At 40.5% G+C, this 18,336-nt stretch overlaps 1 protein-coding gene across 7 annotated transcripts in view; it reads right to left on the bottom strand.

The window, feature by feature from the left end:
- CDC14A (cell division cycle 14A) overlaps positions 1–18,336 on the bottom strand; it is a 99,248-nt gene that overhangs the window by 44,054 nt on the left and 36,858 nt on the right. For 6 of the 7 annotated variants that reach the window (XM_082227874.1, XM_082227870.1, XM_082227871.1 and 3 more), the window contains 8 exons: positions 16,662–16,724; positions 14,278–14,365; positions 12,073–12,303; positions 10,344–10,482; positions 5,700–5,862; positions 3,677–3,792; positions 2,804–2,851; positions 85–216 (listed from right to left, as the gene is read on the bottom strand). In XM_082227874.1, the coding sequence (XP_082084000.1) occupies positions 85–216; positions 2,804–2,851; positions 3,677–3,792; positions 5,700–5,862; positions 10,344–10,482; positions 12,073–12,303; positions 14,278–14,365; positions 16,662–16,724 (980 nt within the window). The remainder of the gene's footprint in view (positions 1–84; positions 217–2,803; positions 2,852–3,676; positions 3,793–5,699; positions 5,863–10,343; positions 10,483–12,072; positions 12,304–14,277; positions 14,366–16,661; positions 16,725–18,336) is intronic. The other variant, XM_082227872.1, reaches the window with a different exon arrangement.

Genomic DNA, 18,336 nt, shown 5'->3' with positions numbered 1-18,336 from the left:
CCCCTCTCCAAAATAAACTTGATATTGCCCTTTCTTTATATCTCCCCACCCACAAAGGAATAGATAGACTAGAGTAAGGCATACCTTTTAAAATTTGGGCTTGAGGAGGAGTGAGAACTTCTGCTTATTCTCTTCGCTGCAGGTGATGTAGCAGCGGCCACTTTGGAGGACTTCAAAGGAGATACAGATCCCTGAGAGATAGATGCCGTATTCAGTCTGAAAGAAGAAGAAGAACAAAAGTATGTTTTAATCATTTAGACAGAAGCATCTCGCTTAAACTAACATTTTGAGAAACGCAAGCTTAATACTTAGGCTACCTATCGGTAGGATTGAAACCACTGGGGAATTCATTTGGGGATTTGGGATATAGTGACCCCAGTATATTGATAAAATGCAGATTATCTTTGGAGACGGCAGAAGAAGATTGGAAGAAATTTAAAATTTATCTTAAGAAATATTGCAAAATTAATGAGTGTTAAAATGTTGTGGTTATAGAAAATAAGGGATTATAGCTGTAAAAGTTTAAGTAAAAGAAAAGAAAAGAAAAAAATTAGATAAAATTAAGGGGGAGGATTTGCTGAAATAAATTTGGGAATTGGAACGCAGAAAGGGGAGGTATGGGGAAGTCGGTGAAGTAAGTTTTAAGAAAAAAAGGATTTGAAATTATACATGTTTGTTTTTGTGTGTGTATGTTTGTATTGTGTATTGTGTGTGTTTTTATAATTTGTGAAAATTCAATAATTTTTTTTTTTAAAAAAAGATAAGATGCAGATTATCTTCTCCCAGAGTTCCATCAAATCCCAGGGAGGCAGTGGAAACACCACTCTAGGCGTCTGAGGTTAGCGATGGTCAGCAAACAAACAAACTAGCCTGGTGAGATGGAAACACTGAAGACTGTTATATGGACCAATTCATGCAAAGTGCTGTTCCCTGAAGACTCGGGTCCCCAGTCTGGATGTACTCTTAGATGCTGCGCATTTTTGGATGTCCGGGTAGCAACAGTGACCAGAAATGAATTTCACCAGCTTTGTGTGACCGGCAAGCCATGACATCAAAACAATAAGAGTGGTAATGAGCTCTCCATGAGGCTGCCTTTAAGATGGCTTGGAAACTACAGAGGAGTTTCACAGAATGAAGCTGCCAAGACGTTAACCTAGGCAGATTGCTGGTTCTTACCTACTATCTTCCTAGAGAAGTCTGGCTTGCTCTTGCTCTTTTCAGAGCCAGAAAAAAAGAGGCACTTTTCTGGTGGGCATTTGATGCTGCCTAGCAATCAGATTTCAGTTGTGTGGCGCTTGCTGTGATTCACCTGAGTTTCCGCTGTGCATTCACATTTTTTTTAACGCTGTTTTGTTTTATTGTTTCAATTTTTATGCAAAATTGTAATGTCCCCCAGTGCTTTTGTTGAATTGAAAAAAGGGGGGGGTGATAAAATATTTCTTCAAAGATATAAAACAAAAATAAACTTTTTTGGATGAAGGGGCACACACAGAATTCACGTAGCATGCATCCATGGAAATTCAACCCCACCCCTAATTTTCAGGATGTTGGGTTTTTTCGTTATCCAACTGTAAGGGCAACTGCTCACAGAGATAATCTGACTTATGAAGAGCCACCCAAGTGAATATATTCCAATGTATGGAGCAGGCTTCAGAGCTGGGGTGGGAAACCTCTGGCATTCCAGATGTTGCTGCATTCCCAACTCCCAGCCCCAGCCAGCATGGCCAGGGATCAGGGATACAGTGGTACCACGGGTTAAGAACTTAATTCGTTCTGGAGGTCTGTTCTTAACCTGAAACTGTTCTCTCCCCCCCTTTTATTGATTTTCCCAAAAAGTTTTTTTGACAAACAAACAAACAAACAAACATAAATCTCAACCGTATTTAAGCCAAACTTAATAACATTGTTAAGTGGCTTCCTCGTATCCCCCTGATTGGATTTCATTGTATATCATTTTAACGGTTTTCCAAAACCAATATTCTTATAAAATTAACTTCATCACTTAACATCTTTCTTTCTTTACAATTCAACATTAAACATATAAATTCATCACATTAACCTGAAACTGTTCTTAACCTGAAGCACCACTTTGGCTAATGGGGCCTCCTGCTGCCACTGTGTTGCCACTGCACGATTTCTGTTCTCATCCTGAAGCAAAGTTCTTAACCCGAGGTAATATTTCTGGGTTAGCAGAGTCTGTAACCTGAAGCGTATGTAACCCGAGGTACCACTGTAATGGGAATTGTATTCCAGTAATAAGTGGAGAGCCACAGATTAGCGAACTCTGCTTTAGAGATTTGGTTTCAATTGCCACATCACTGCAAAGACTCACATTCAGAAGTCCACACTTATCTGTGTGGAAGAATGCATTTAAAGCCATTAAGCAGATGAGTCAGGGCAGCTTTCTGAATACACATTTTGCTCGCTGGAATGATGCTCAAAGTCACTTTCAGTGTGGGATAATTTTAAGAGAACGAAAGGTTTATATACATATTTACTTGTGAATCAGACACAAGAATGGCTAAGCGACATTCCCGACATTTAACATACCCACGGCAGGCTCACAAGGAGAAGTAGGTATAAAATATGTCCCACTACAAAAGGCTGTTAACGGGAGCAAATTCCAACAACAGTTCTCTGAACAAGAATCGTGTTATGAGAAGCGGCTGTAACACACACAACTTACAGGGACAATCACTTTTAAGTGAGAGGGCGAGGGGGAAACGGGACGTTTCAAGATCTGCCAAAAAGTCAGTGAAAATATAATCCCAATTGCTTCTCTGTGAACTATGGAAATAAGTACCTGAAAGGCTGGGACCTGGATCTGGAGTGCAGTTTCATATCCTCAAGCCTAGAAAATCAATGGCATTTTAAATCAAAAGTATTCCCACTATACAGCCAAACCTAAAATCCTTAAAATATATACAGTATAACTCTAATTAAGGAACCAACAAGAATACTACGTATTAATGAAATAGGAGTTTACTAATATACAAAGTACCAGGCTGTTCACCACATTTCTCTCCCAATCCGGAAACTGATTCCCAAAAAGGAAAGGAAAGGAAAAACATTTTACCCATGCTCAGGAAGATTGGGATCTTGTCCAATGTCCCTGAGGAGGGAGCTCCACAGGGCATGTGTCTGTGCTAAGAAGGCCCTCAATCTCATGCTGTACCCCTCAGATACTGACCACCCAAAGCAGGGTCTCCTTCAACAGTCTTAAGGCACAGAGAGCCACATTCAGAAGGAAGACACAGCCTTTCATGGACAAGGTCCGAGGTTCAGTCCCTGGCATCTCAAGTAAAAACAAAAGGATCAGGTAGCCGGTGATTAGATGCCTCTTCCTGAATCCTAGATAGATGTTGCAGAGTAAGAATGTGGGTGGACCACATTCATACACAAAGTTACATTTCTTCAGGTAACTCAGAATCTGACTTCTATGAAATATTTTAAGCCTCTTTTCCCATTAAAACTAACATCTTTAGACAAAGAGCTGTCTCTGGCCTCTTGCCCCACGTCCCGGGAAAGTTGTTGTCAAAGCCTAGATAGGCATCGTTGTCCAAAGTAACAAATCTTTTAGTGCCAGACCTGCGAAATTAGGTGTTTTAAAGTATTGGTGGAATACCACCTGCTAATCTAGATAGCTCTCCGAACACGAGAACTTTGAATGTGTCACCTAAGAGTTCCCGTTGTAGCTGAACGTGGCTGCCTCCGAAGTTTCAAGGCACGAAGTTTGTCCCCCTGCGTCATGCCATTCTTGATTTCCTGCTCTGAAGTGTCTTCCAATTCATTCTGGAAAATAGGTACAGTTCAACAAAATTAAGGAGATTCAAAACAGGATTGTGTTTTTTTCTTTTACTTTACCTGGGGCCCAGCCCTTTGAAGGCAATAGACCTTTCCTTCTTGTGCCATATTGTTTTGGGCCCATTATCAACCACACAGATAACCCACGGGCTCAAGTTGCCATTTCCCACAAAGCCCTCTCAGGGTACGCTTTCCACAACAGAGATATTTCACACATAAACAGCCGAGTGCATCTTATCTAACAGGTTGGAATTTAAAAGCTGATGACCAGTGGTTTGAGAGGAGATATTCTAGCTCAGGCACAGGCAAACTTGACTCTCCAGATGTTTTGGGACCACAATTCCCATCATCCCTGACCACTGGTCCTGTTAGCTAGGGATCATGGGAGTTGTAGTCCCAAAAATATCTGGAGGGCCGAGTTTGCCTATGCGTGCTCTAGCTCAAATTATAAAAGCAAAGCTACACCTGCCCTCGGGTAACTTTGGATTTATCCTGTTCCACATTCTAAGATGGACAAAGGCCAAAAGCACAATGTAGTGCCGTCACATCAGTTAACACAACCAAGATTGGACATAGTGTTGCCAAATCTGCATTTTGCTTTCTCTCCATTCCAACATACCTTGCGTTGTTTGGGGGGGGGGACGACCCATTAGCTTGCAATTAACCTGAATGCCAATCAATGTGCTAACACTGAAACACATTTGGACAAACGTTCCTGGCTTCATAAGTTGTAGTTCCCAAGCTGGGGCCAAGTGCTCTTCCATGCTGGCTTCACAAAGAACATCTTAGCTTGTATTCCAGTTATGACTGAGCCTGGAAACCTGAACTTACTGTCAGTGAGCTAACCAGGAAAACAGACCAGGATATAATGGTCGATGCCTTATGAGGAACGGCTAAGGGAGCTGGGCATGTTTAGCCTGGAGAAGAGGAGGCTAAGGGGTGATATGATAGCCATGTTCAAATATATAAAAGGATGTCACATAGAGGAGGGAGAAAGGTTGTTTTCTGCTGCTCCAGAGAAGCGGACACGGAGCAATGGATCCAAACTACAAGAAAGAAGATTCCACCTAAACATTAGGAAGAACTTCCTGACAGTAAGAGCTGTTCAACAGTGGAATTTGCTGCCAAGGAGTGTGATGGAGTCTCCTTCTTTGGAGGTCTTTAAGCAGAGGCTTGACAACCATATGTCAGGAGTGCTCTGATGGTGTTTCCTGCTTGGCAGGGGGTTGGACTCGATGGCCCTTGTGGTCTATTCCAACTCTATGATTCTATGATTCTATTCTATGATAATGTGAGGGCACTGAAGGTGGTATCTAATGTTTGTCATACTCAGAGGAGACCTGTTGAAGTAGCTTGAGTCCGTTAATCCCAATGAGCCTCCTCCAAGTAGAACTTTGTTGGCTGCAATCCTTAGAATATACACTGGGGTAGCATAATAGCTAAAAGGCCGACTCTAGGAAATAGTTTGGGGGGAAGACTGCTTGGACCCATTACACTTGTGCTGATGGGGTCCCCAGGAAACTGTGTTGTCTCCCAAACTATTTAATTTCAATATGAGGGCACCGGAGAGGTCAATTGGGAATTTACGGTTAATTGTCAGCGTATATTGATGATGTTTATCTATTCTAAGAACTTACTAGGTAGTCTTAGACATGCTCTCTCTCAGTCTTCTTGCACACACCTTCCCCCGGTGTACTATAGCAATAATAATACTGAACACTTTTTACAAGAGTAAAATATATGAAGTTATTTGAGAACCTGTGAAGTGCTCTGAACACACAATAGTGAGATAGATGGATAAAAGACGTATATCAAGCATTATTATATTTCAAAAACTACTCCATTGCAGCTTTTCTACTTGGGATATTAAGGAGATAATTCCAGTGAAATTTTACCTCTACATATTTATCCAAATTACTTTCTATTTTATTCAAAGTCCCACTGATGGAAATGTCATCCAAGCCAGACAGAATTCTGCTCATGCTGTCTTCATCTACTAATCTTGGTTTCTGTTTGGATCGGAAGAGGTCACCTTGGAGCCATAACATCGACTGCTTTCTATTAAACAGTGAAAAAAGGGCAAAATTAGTTCCAGCAAAATGCACGTCAAAGTCACAGTAAAAACAACTATTTATTTTTAAAAATATTTAAGACTTCTTTGCAGAGTAGCCCCAGGGTAGAGTACAGTAAAATAGGACTTTCAACTTGGTTACACATACTGTAGCATTGGAAATCACTCATTACAGTATACATAACTTTATTTTAAATAATTTTATCTGGAAGTTTATTTTGGGTATTCTTGCTTCTTCAGACATTTGATTGGGAAAGTTTATCATAACCAGGGGAAAAAATCAATTCTAATATACTGCATTACAAAATTGTGAAAATTTTATTTTATTGTGTCGTTAAATGTTCATTTTAAATAAACTTTTAAATATTTTCTTGAAATGAACTGATGAAAATACAAATATGTTCAATTGATGCACATATAAACAGGATGCATCTAAAAAAAGTAGTTACTTTGTGTGACCATTGCCTTTTCCTTCACATAAAAAATAATGTAGCTGGGTGTTGCAGGTTTTTTTAAAAAACTTTGTTATGCTAAATTTTACTGATTTCCTCCACAAGCAATTCCCCCCCCCCTGCAGTTTTGCTTAGTAGAACGAAGTGTGACAACTCTGGAAGTGAGCCAAAAGAAATAGCATTATCCACATACTTTGACTCAGAGAAAAGCTCCCACAGGGAGGTTACATAACTGGTGAATAGGTCAGGATTAGAAAGATGGGGTGGGTGGAGTTATTTCTGCTTAGAGTGAGGAAGTTGATATCCAGTATAATTAAGTGTGATCTGAGATTATACTGCTGATGATGAAAGCCATTAACTCTTGAAATAACATGCTGGGAATCTGTGTCACATATGAACAAAGATTAAGAGGTGAAATATATGTTATCCTTTCTCCTAAGTATCGAGGAAGCTTTTGTTTCTCCTTTAGATTATCTTATTCATACATTGCAAAGTGCATGTGAACAACTGTTTACAATTATTTCCCAGCATTTATTTGTTAGGAGGCTAACTGTCCAGAAGTAACGCTTGGAGTATTTTGGGCAACTGAAAAACACAACCTAAAAGAACAGAGACCCTGAACAGTTCAAGTTCCTTTGCACCCTGCTTCTGCAATGACATCCTTTTTACTCTAAACAGCACAGTTCTTACAGGGAAGGTTAGGACTCCAGTCTAGCAATTTGCATGTTCATTGATGAGCTTCGATATCAACACAGAGCTTCAGGCAAGCAAAGGATTTTGTGTTCTTATCAGATGTACAGGCCACAATTGAAAAATGAATGCAAGGAAGTTTTCTTGACACTAATGAGAAAACATGGGTTCTTCACCTGGACCTGAACATTATTGTTCAGGCTTTCCTACTGAAAACTAAAATATGTTCTAGCAGGTTTCAAATGCTTTCGAGTGCTATTCTTCTGTCTCACATAGGGATCCAGGGACTGCAAAGGTGAGAAAGTTATCACTACAAAAAGAACTGGGACTCAATGCGTTTAACCTTTTAAATCCCAAAGTTAGGGAATATGTGCCTTTTGGAACAGCCAGGAATACAGAACTCCCTGTGTCAAAAGCATTATTTTCTATAAACTACAAAACAGTGGCAGTATGAATTAGGAGCATCGTTCACTGTTGTTTTATGATGTTTGTTCTAGATAGTTATTTGTGTCAAAGCATTAAAAACTGAACTTTTTTTTAATAAAAAAAACCTCTCTGAAAAGAGCCAAAATTCCAACAGTGAATCATCGCTTTGTGAGAAAGCAACTTTTGTTCATCTCTGGCATTTAAACTTGCGACCTTTAGCAAAGAGGATAAACTCTGAAACCTCTTTCTCAGCCGATTTGCCAATGTGCTCATGTGGTCATTCTCGGATGTTAAAACGCCTACATTCTGTCTTGCTAATATCAATATGCCCTCAGCTTTCCTAGCTCTGCACCTTTCAGTAACCAGTACATTTCCGAGCACAATTCAAAGTGTTGGTGCTGACCTTTAAAGCCCTAAACAGCACTCGGCACAGTATACCTGAAGGAGAGTCTCCACTGGACACTGAAGTCCAGCTCCAAGGGCCTTCTGGCGGTTCCCTCCCTGCGAGAAGTGAAGTTACAGGGAACCGGGCAGAGGGCCTTCTCGGTAGTGGCGGCCGCTCTGTGGAACGCCCTCCCATCAGATGTCAAGGAGATAAAGAACAATCTGACTTTTAGAAGACATCTGAAGGCAGCCCTGTTTAGGGAGGTTTTTAATGTTTGATCTTTTATCGTGTTTTTAATCTTCTGTTGGAAGCCGCCCAGAGTAGCTGGGGAAACCCAGGGAGATGGGAAGGGTATTAATAATCGTGGGATTAATCCTGTCAGATAACTGGATACCACATAACCATATCTAGCATATTCTGCTTAATTACTGTTGGGCGGTAAATAGTGACTTATTCCCAGGGGAAATGGCCATAAAAATGCTGGTGGTGAACTTTTCTCAGCCAGAGGGCTGCTTCATCCCCTCATGGGCAAACTTCTGAGGCTACATACCAGTGAGATGTGGGGCCCAGATGTAAAGGTGGGCAGAGCAATGGATGTGACTCTTTCCTTTTGTGCAAGAGGTTACATTCCAGCCATGTGAAAGTTGGAGGTTGACACATACCTAGACTACCAAAGTCTCCTTCCTCCTTTCTGGGCAAGCAAGGGAAATTATCACAGTTCAAGGACACATTCCAGCCAGGCAAATGTACCGGGGGCAAAAGAAGAGTCCAGAGGGCCAAACTGAGAGGGTCAAGGAATGGCCACATTTGGCCTGGGGTTGCCCACCATCACATTAAGCTGCATCTTGCAAATGAGTGCCTAGCTAATGTAGGGGGCCTATATATGCATGAATCAAGTGAAGGAGATTCAAGACAAGGCTAAGATAATTGTCAACGGTTCCATGAATTGGGGGGAGGGGGGCTGAAAAGTCCTCTCACGGCTAATCAGTCATTGTAACAAGGTTACAGGAATGGGAGGCAACGCCATTACATCTTCCAATTGCGCTGTCTGTGCAAGCCAGATGGAATGATGCCCCCTTCTCCTCCCTCCATGTACTGTTATGGCGGTTCTCCCAATTCCACAGATCCAATTTCAGGGAGCATATGGGGAAGGGAAAGAGGGAGGGGGAGGGAGCCCAAAGGAGCAAGCAGAAGTTGTTGTTCAGGGTTCAGCTGATGGGGCTAGTTAGGTGAGTCCCACCCCTTATGTATGGGGCAACAGGGCAAGAGACTCGTCATAGAGGACAAGTTCAGATTGTTTCTCAACCTTAAGCTAGAGTGAGTGAGAGAGGGGCTTCAGGTGACTGAGCCACCCCCAGAAATGCAACCTCATGGCCACTGATACCACAGAGAAGGGTAAGGGGACATTCCATATACATACAAATTACTTTTCTTTGGAGAGTTAGAGATTGTGTAGCACCTATTTATTTAAAAGATGTGTAGATTACCCTTCGGAAAACAAAATGCAGCATGCAGCATTAAAACACGAAAACAAATTTTTTAAAAAATATAGCTCTGTGTTAACCTTTACCCTTGGGCGATACATTGCAGTGTGTCTGTGTTTTAGCATGTGTGGGTTTCATGAGTAATGTGACATGTATGTGTGAGGGATAAATACAACGATGGAGAATGTGCGGCATGGAATCAGAACCTTGCATTTTGCTGACACATTTCCCTGACCAATTTCCCTGACCAGCTACAATATTTAGCGCCACTACAACATCATTACCAAATGCAACACTATCACAACTACAAATCCCGTAAGGCAAATCAGATGGCCAATCTATCATCTGAAGTGGGTAGCCCTACTACTTCTTGTGGCTTTTTTTTTTCTATGGGTGCTACGGCTTGAGTGAATCCAGAAAATATATTTTAGATCTTTCCTCCCTCTTCAAGAACAGGTAGGAGAAAAGGGCCAGTATTCCGCTTTGAAATAAGTTACGTACATTCATGACAGAATTGTAAGTACATCCTGATACCTTAATTCATACAATTCATATGAATTGTAGAGTTGGAAGGGACCATGAGGGTCATGTAGTCTAACCCCCTGCAATGCAGGAATCTTTTGCCCAATGTGGGATTCGAACCCAAGACCCTAAGATTAAGAGTCTCACGTTCTACCAACTGAGCTGTCTGCGGTTATCAACAAAGATACCACATTACAAATGCATACAAAAGACTGACTCACTATGCTCAGCCAAAAAGTCACACAGGAGGATTAAACTACTTTACAACTTCTTAACCCATGCCCTGAAGCTACAATAGCCACCATACTCTGCGTAACACAATAAATCAGAGCTTCAATAAATTAAGAGTACAGACCAGGAATCGCACTCGCAATTTCAGCCGAGAGAATTCTAAGAAAGTCACTGAATAATCTGGCATTCATGCAGCAGACTTGCTAAGCTCTACAGAGAGGGGAAAGCGTCTGGTGTGGAACAGCAAATTATATGACTAACAGAGGTGTCATACTTACTCTTCAAGGAAGTGCTGCTGGGGTCCAATAATAGAACCTGGCCTGCACATTCGTAGCCAGGCAATGGCTTCAGAATGTGTGAATCTATAGTGCTTCATTATATAACAGGCTATCAGTGTTCCTGTTCTTCCTAGCCCAGCTACAGTGAGAAAATGGGGGGGGGGGGAGACATAAAATTGATATTAGGTACAGAACTACACGTGTTTAAGAATATCGACGAATTCCTCTAAATGTGTGATATTTCATAAAACTTGTTTCCTTGTACCATGTGCTAATGTTTTACAAAAGAACATTACTGATGTCTATTTTAAACACCAGGAAGCCATCGTAGTACAAACATCCTGCTAGATCCCACAGAGCCCTGCTAATTCCTGTCTTAACCTCCACTGCCCTTTCTATTCCTGCTCTGGGTAAATCTACTGAACAAAGGTGTACCGCTTTGCTGCCCAAGTCAAACTGAAGGCGTATGCGAAAAGTGAAGCTATATGTGATGTTTGTCACATGAAAAGGCATTACCTTGTCAAGGTCTCCCTTCCCTTTTAATGTGAAAGATCATTTATTTACATGGCGTGAAGATTTCGGAATATGGGAGTATTTCTGTCACACACCATTAGCTGCCACTGCTGTGGCTGCTCATAGCTGGAGGATGTCACAATATAGGGTGAAACTGAATCTGCATTTATTCTGCTACAATTCTGATTCATTCTCAGTGTAACTCCATCCTAAGTATTCTTTTTTTTAAAAAATGGCTCTTTTCCCCACCCCACCCCAAACATGTTTAGTGCAAGATTTACTAGGATTTCAGCACCTAATGAAAAAGCCACCAACACAGCTGATCTTCATCTCCTCAGCTAGCAGTTTATGATTTCCTGCGGATGCATTTTTATCCAGAATGTGTTTTTTAGGGTTGTGAATTCAGGATCATGAGAATTGCATAGGCACAAGCTGCAATGAAGAAGCCAAGGTAATCTTCAGCCAACAGAGCACCGCAACAACTGGTGTCCAATGCTGTTACCTCTCCAAGTTCTTTCATTAGCTTAGTACATGGCTCCTGTGAAATGTCTTTTATTAGTTTTAACCCTGGTCAGCCTGGGACTGAAATAGTTTTGTTCTGGAAAAGTTTGTTCCAGTTCAAAAGAAACACTGATATTTTCCCTTCAGAAGACAGAGAATGAATCTCTAGGATGGTTGTGGGCCCAAGAACAGAAGCTGATTGGCTTTTTAAAAGAAAATGAACAAAAGCCAAAAAAGCACCTTGCCCTCTGCTTTCAGCTAATTAATAAGAAAGAAGGAGCACAGAGAGAGGAAAGGGCAACACTATACTTTTACATCCCTGCTTTCCAAATAAAAATCGTTTCAGTTGAGCACAGCACAGCACACCATAGACAAATGGCGAAATTTATCACTGCTATCCCAACAGCATAAGAACAGTAATTTCTATGTCTACAAGATAATTTTTAAAAATATTGAAAAGACACGCTTCACTAAAAAGAAAGGCAATAGCATCACTCAGTGGAATAAAATAGGGTCTGCATTAAAAACAGGGGGAACCACTATGAAATTTCTGCTCAAAATCACAATCGAAGCTTTTCATAATTTAGACTATTTTACCCAATGCAGCATTTTTAAAATTAAGATCGGAGGATGCTATTTTCAAACCTGGTTATTAATTCCTCTTCGTGCCAGAATACAATACCACTGAATTGCTTTTCCTTTTGGAAGAACTCACCTTTACAATGCACAGCTATGGCACCTTCTGCTTCCTCGGAGATGGTCAAGAACTGTTGCAATATACTGTCACTCGGCGTGCTTCCGTCTATGAAGAACAGGTCGTAATGGTCAAACCCACCATCTGTGAAACGCTTTGCCTCATAAATCTTCTTGTTGAGTCTTATGACAGTTGTTATGTTGTGCTTCCTGAAATATGGGAAATAGGCTTCCGGTGCGTGGAGAGGGTAGCCTGTAACAGGAAGAGCGAAAATGCCTGGCTGTTTGTATACGACCTCCAAAAACTTCCTACTGGTACAGACAACAACTACAACACCAGACTTTAAACACTTTTTGTTTTAAAACGAACATTACTAATGTAATCAACATAGTGTAAAAAGAAAGCAAACGTTACTAAAAAAATCTGTGCAAGTATACAAAGTTGAGTGGCCTAAAATTGTAGTCAATAAACTTTCAGTCACGGAACCTTAGTTTGCACAACGCATTAAGCCAAATATAGCTTAGTGAGACTGTGCAAATGTTCACTGCTTTGGTCTTTCGTTGGAGATAGATATACGCAGATATAGATATACAGATATAATCTGCTGTGTTGCCATAGTCAAGGTTGCCCTAGCATGTTGGTGTTATGCACTCTCACCTAACTATGAGGTGTAGCCATATCTTGGTTTATAGCTCATGGTTGGTGTGGAGACAGCCACGAGTCTTTGCTCAGATGTCATGCTAAGCCAAACCTTGGCTTATCTTCATGAAGCGGAAAATACAGAGGATGAGCAAAGCATCTGCAAGCTCACTCCTGGGAGCCTGCACAGTATTGCTAAGCCTGTAACAGTGACATGTGAACAAGGAACAAACTAATGATATTAGCTAATGTTGCAAGAAGCTGAACAACTAACAGGGTAGAAGAAGTATGAGTGGAAAACCCCCGTCTTCGATTAGATGTAGACCAGAATGCAGCATTCTTGCATCTTCCTCATCACCATGAAAATGACTTGATTAAAACAAGCATTAACACAAAACTCTCCAGGTATCTGTATATTGGAGTAGAACATTTACAGCTGTGGGATACAGCAACTAATGTATTTTCTATTTCTTCCCTTAGCTAACTCAGCAAGTCAGCAACACACTGAAATATGCATGCTCTTCCTTTCTATGCTGCCCCCCACAGTTTCCTTTTTATATAGCTTTTGAAGATATGTTTTATAGTTCAGTAGCTACCAAACTGATAAGAGCTATGGCTCGTTTAAAGAAAGCAGAACAAATTTAAGGCTAGATACAAGAGTCTGAGATACAAGAATACCCTAGGGCAATTCTTAATAGCAAGATGTTCCCTGGGCTTAAATAGGGCATCAAAAGGAAAATGATTTACAACAAAAAAAGAGTGCCCAACCACTTGAGTTTGGATTTTTGCTTTTTTTGCTTTTAGGAATAAAACATTCATTCTGAACAGGAGAACAGAAAACTAGCATATTGGTCTAAAAGAAGTGAGTATTATTTTAGCCAGTACAGTATCTAAAACAGGGAATAATGCCACTGTATAGGTTTCACTCTAGATTAGAATCATAGGGTATGTATTCATGAAGTCCTCAGTCTGCAAGACTGTATGCCTGGACTCCACTGGCAGAGAAGGAAGGCCCCAGAATCTGCCTCATTGACAATAAAGAACTCATATTTTATGTAGCATGTTCAAACATAACCTTAGGAATCCTTACAACTATCTAAGACCATTATCTAGGTATTATAGATGCTGGGCTAGTCCTTCCAACCGTCCTGCCTTCATTTTCAACTCTTATGTTTAATAGTCCTCATAGGCAGTGCCTGACTTCTCCCCAGATGTTAGCTTTGTAGGTCATTTGTAATTAAACTTGTAGTTCATGCAAACTGCCAGTTTTAAGAATGAAAGAAGGAAGGTTCATTGTCTTCTCCACTTATAAGCTATTTTCATCTAACGATAATTACAATTTTTTAAAAAATGCAGACATGAAACAATGTTCATTTGGCCTCTATGGGTACTTCCAGACAACAGCTCAATAGCACAAATAGCATGGTGTTCTCCAAAGGGGTGCATACAATGTTCCTGTGCATACAGCAAGGTCTCAATATCTACTTTTCACACATGTGGATCAATAGATCCCAGTCAATTTACTAGTCATGCAAAATACACACAATTCTACCAAAAAAAAAAAAAAAGACAGGGAAAAACAGATACCATTTTCTATCTTGGTCTTTGGATGTGGTCCACTAAATGCCAAAAATTTTCCCGGGACGATCCAGTTGAAGTCACCATTTTCAACTCGCTAGTGAAAACAAAAGCAGAGACTTAGAAAAATATTTATCTTCACAATAGTTTTTGAACAACATCCTCTTCTGCAAAGCTTTTGAAAAGTCATTCGTTATCTGCTCATGAGAGCTGTATGGACATTGTACAATTTACCTGCTTGCAATATCTACTTGGAGAGATTTGTCAGTTTGCTCAAATTTTACCCAAAGCACTTCTTCCAGGACCAAAGAAGTGTCTCAATGTGTTTTCCTCCAGGGACTAATCGCCAGTTGAGAGCAGCAATGGAAGTCTGTGACATGATTAAGACTTTCAAAACTAATCTTTAAGGGAAGACAAATTAAGGCCAATTAGCTTTGTTTTGTTTTTTTAATGTGGTAAATACAAGCTTCTTGCCAACTCTCACTTTCATGCTTCAGCCTCTTATTATGCCAAGTGTGAAGCAGAGATGAAGCAGGGGTGTGTGTCAGCTGAAGTCATCAGGTAGGATACAAATGGAACAACCAAGTTGGGTACTATCCATCCTCAATAGCTTCCATTTTAAACCTAGATGTTGAGAGTACCACAATAATGTATTAAAAGCCACTTCATGTTCCTTTTTAAAGTGCACACTTAATAAAATCTTAATTTTACAGGTATACTTGTAACAGAGACAGGGTTGGCTGTGGTAGTTCACTGCTGTGTATTTTGTAAAACACTCCTCTATTTTACATACACACAAACAGAATTCCAAGGTCTTCAATAGGCCTAGGCATATTTAATTGGGTGCAGATGGCAGATTTAAGGGAAGCGAATAACAGGGTTCAGGATCCAAGGAAATGCTTGTGGAACTAGATTCATGAGCCCACTGTGGCTTTAAGACTTGTTTTTCTAGCAACTGCAAGCACCTATGCTGCATAGCAAGCTATTTTTGAAAGAGAGGTTGTCATAGGGCATGAGAGATTAAAAAGAATTCCAGAACTCAACTAGGTGTGTCCAAGCCCCCTCTTGTAAGGCCTTAAGCAGTTCTTTTGTTTTTGTTTTATTATGTATTTTTGTATTCTCATTTTTTATTTTTCTGTTGTTAACTGCCCTGAGATCTTCAGCTGAAGAGCGGCATACACATTTTATAATTATTATTATTAATTCTTTAGATCCTGGCCAGTGTGTTTGCTTAGATACAGCATGAAGCTAAACCTCTGTAAGCATTAAAAATAAGTGACGCTGTCATTCTTAGCAATTTGTATTAGGTTGAGATGAAAAGAAGTCAGCAAATTTTAAATGAAAAAGATTATATAGAAAAGGTTCAAAATTCATATTTTTCTTTAAGGACAAGAGGTGCTGCTTCTGGAAGCATCAGGTGTTTTTTTTTTTAAAAAAACTTAACCCCAAAGTTAATATTTAACAAGTAGTGCAAGCATTTCACAATGCGACTATTGGTTAATCCACCTACCTACTCTTCCTGTTGGAAAAACTTGACCAGACATGTTCTAAATACACATTCTCAAGTACTCTCTTCAAACAACAATGTTTCAGACTTAGAACACATAAAATACTGTGCAAGGCAAATAGAAGTGACATTACTTGCCCAGTAAAATGACGCAGCAGTAAACTTGAGGCGTGCAATAGCCATTACTCAGACTCCACAAGCTAAGAACCAGGTAGACATAAGTAGCATTTAACACTGGTCAACTACCCTAAGAATACATTTCCCTCTTCGGATTAAGTGAAGAGAAAACGAGAAGAGAAGGAGTCCCCCCCCCCCTTATATTGAGAACTCATTTTTTTAAAGGATGGCATTTGCACAGTACCATGCAATAGAGATCCTCTAATTCAGGAGTGGGCAACCTAAGGCCCGGGGGCCAGATGCGGCCCAATCGTCTTCTAAATCTGGACCGCGGACGTCCGGGAATCAGCGTGTTTTTACATGAGTAGAATGTGTCCTTTTATTTAAAATGCACCTCTGGGTTATTTGTGGAGCATAGGAATTCATTCATCCCCCCCCCCAAAAAAATATAGTTCGGCCCCTCACATGGTCTGAGGGATGCTGGACCAGCCCACGGCTGAAAAAGGTTGCTGACCCCTGCTCTAATCTCATTATAGGTGGATCATGCCATGGCGCTTAGCAGCCTTTCACTTCTTTGCATTTGCTCTTTTACTGAAAAAGAAATGCATCAATAACTGGAAGGTAATTGGGAAAGAAAGCATCAGTGCACCAATTATGCGGCACCTACAATTTAGGAAAGCTCAAACTTCGCCGCAAAGCAGAACTACGTGTGCTTAATAAGTGCATGTTGAAACTCAGGCAAACTATTCAGTTCAGAAGACGCACAAACCTCATAATGCTCATACTCATCTGCATCAAATGTCTTGAAGTCAATAAATCCATGCTGTAAGGCCTAGAAAGCAAAAAAAGTCAAGTTCACAGGCAACCGCCCAAAGGACATTTTGAACCATTTAAATCTGAATGAGCACCAAGCTGGTCAAATATATGGGACAAAAGGAAGGCAGTTTTCATAGGATTTTTTCTTGGGGTTTTTTTTTTGGTGTCTCCCTTGTCCCCTCTATTACTTGCCTTAGCTACTGAACCTTTAAACTATACCAATTAGGTTAAACAGATTTATCTCTGGGGTTCAAATAGTAAAGCAAGAAATTAAAATATGTGTCTACGCATTTGATGCATCTCTAAGGACACTAATAGGAATAATCTATTGTCTCCATGTTCCCAATTTTGTTGAACTGTAATATACTTTCTGGTTGTAAGACATACCATCCTATCCAAACGATCTGGAATTAATCTACGCGAACTGTAGATAGTATTGTTAAAAACATTCTGTTCCTGATACTAATATAGTGGTACCTCGGTTTAAGACAGTCCTGTTAATTAACTATTTGATTTACAAACTCCGCAAAACTGGAAGTAGTGTCCTGGTTTGCGAACTTTACCTCGGTCTAAGAATGGTGGAAGGGCACTGGCTGCGGGAAGCCTCATTAGGGAAAGCACACCTCAGTTTAAGAACAGTTTCGGTTTAAGAACGGACTTCCGGAACGTATTAAGTCTGTAAACCACGGTACCACTGCACACAAATTAAATATCTAGCAATTTAGTTTCAAAAGAACAAACACAAATCAAATAGTTCAGTATGATCATCATCATAATAATAATTTATTATTTCTACCCCACCCATCTGGCTAGGTTTCCTCAGCCACTCTGGGCAGCTTCCAACAAAAGATTAAAAATACATTAAAACATCAGTCATAAAAAACTTCCCTAAACCCGGTTGCTTTCAGATGTATTCTAAAAGTCAGATAGTTGTTTATTTCCTTGACATCTTATGGGAGGGCATTCCACAGGGCGGGTGCCACTACCGAGAAGGCCCTCTGCCTGGTTCCCTGTAACCTCACTTCTCGCAGTGAGGGAACCACCAGAAGGCCCTTGGTGCTGGACCTCAGTGTCTGGGCTGAACGATGGGGGTGGAGACACTCCTTCAGGTATACTGGGCCAAGGCCGTTTAGGGCTTTAAAGGTCAACACCAACACTTTGAATTGTGCTCAGACACGTATTGGGTATGTATGGTATGGTAAATATACAAGAGCTGCCTACAAAGCATTATTTAGATCTAAATGATGTGGAGAAGCAGCATTACCAGATATTATTTTTTATCATTATACTTTTAAAAAGGCAATGATAAGGCTGTTGGTTTCTGTTGGATAACATCAGAAGCACAGAGCAGGATGAGCTGAAAATGCATTTTAGTTAATTTATTCTGGCTTCCAAAAATCAAAAACACTGGGCCCTAAGCTCAGACAGACAGCTGAATGTGTGGTATATATTAAAAGCTTAAATGCAGGGAGCAATCCTAACTCCCAGTCAATAGAGAACTGCGGCTGAATGGAGTTGTGGAGCCACCACTGTATATAAAGCCTTGCCACTCATGCCATCCTGAGCAGTGGTGGTTGTGATGCGGCAGTTATTTTACCTAAAAAGGATAACAGTTCTGATACAACCTG

Source organism: Podarcis vaucheri, assembly GCF_965113315.1.
Source record: "Podarcis vaucheri genome assembly, chromosome: 6".
In the NCBI taxonomy this organism is placed as follows: domain Eukaryota; kingdom Metazoa; phylum Chordata; class Lepidosauria; order Squamata; family Lacertidae; genus Podarcis; species Podarcis vaucheri.
Note: the sequence above shows the minus strand (reverse complement) of the source record. Positions and strands in the feature narration are given on the sequence as shown.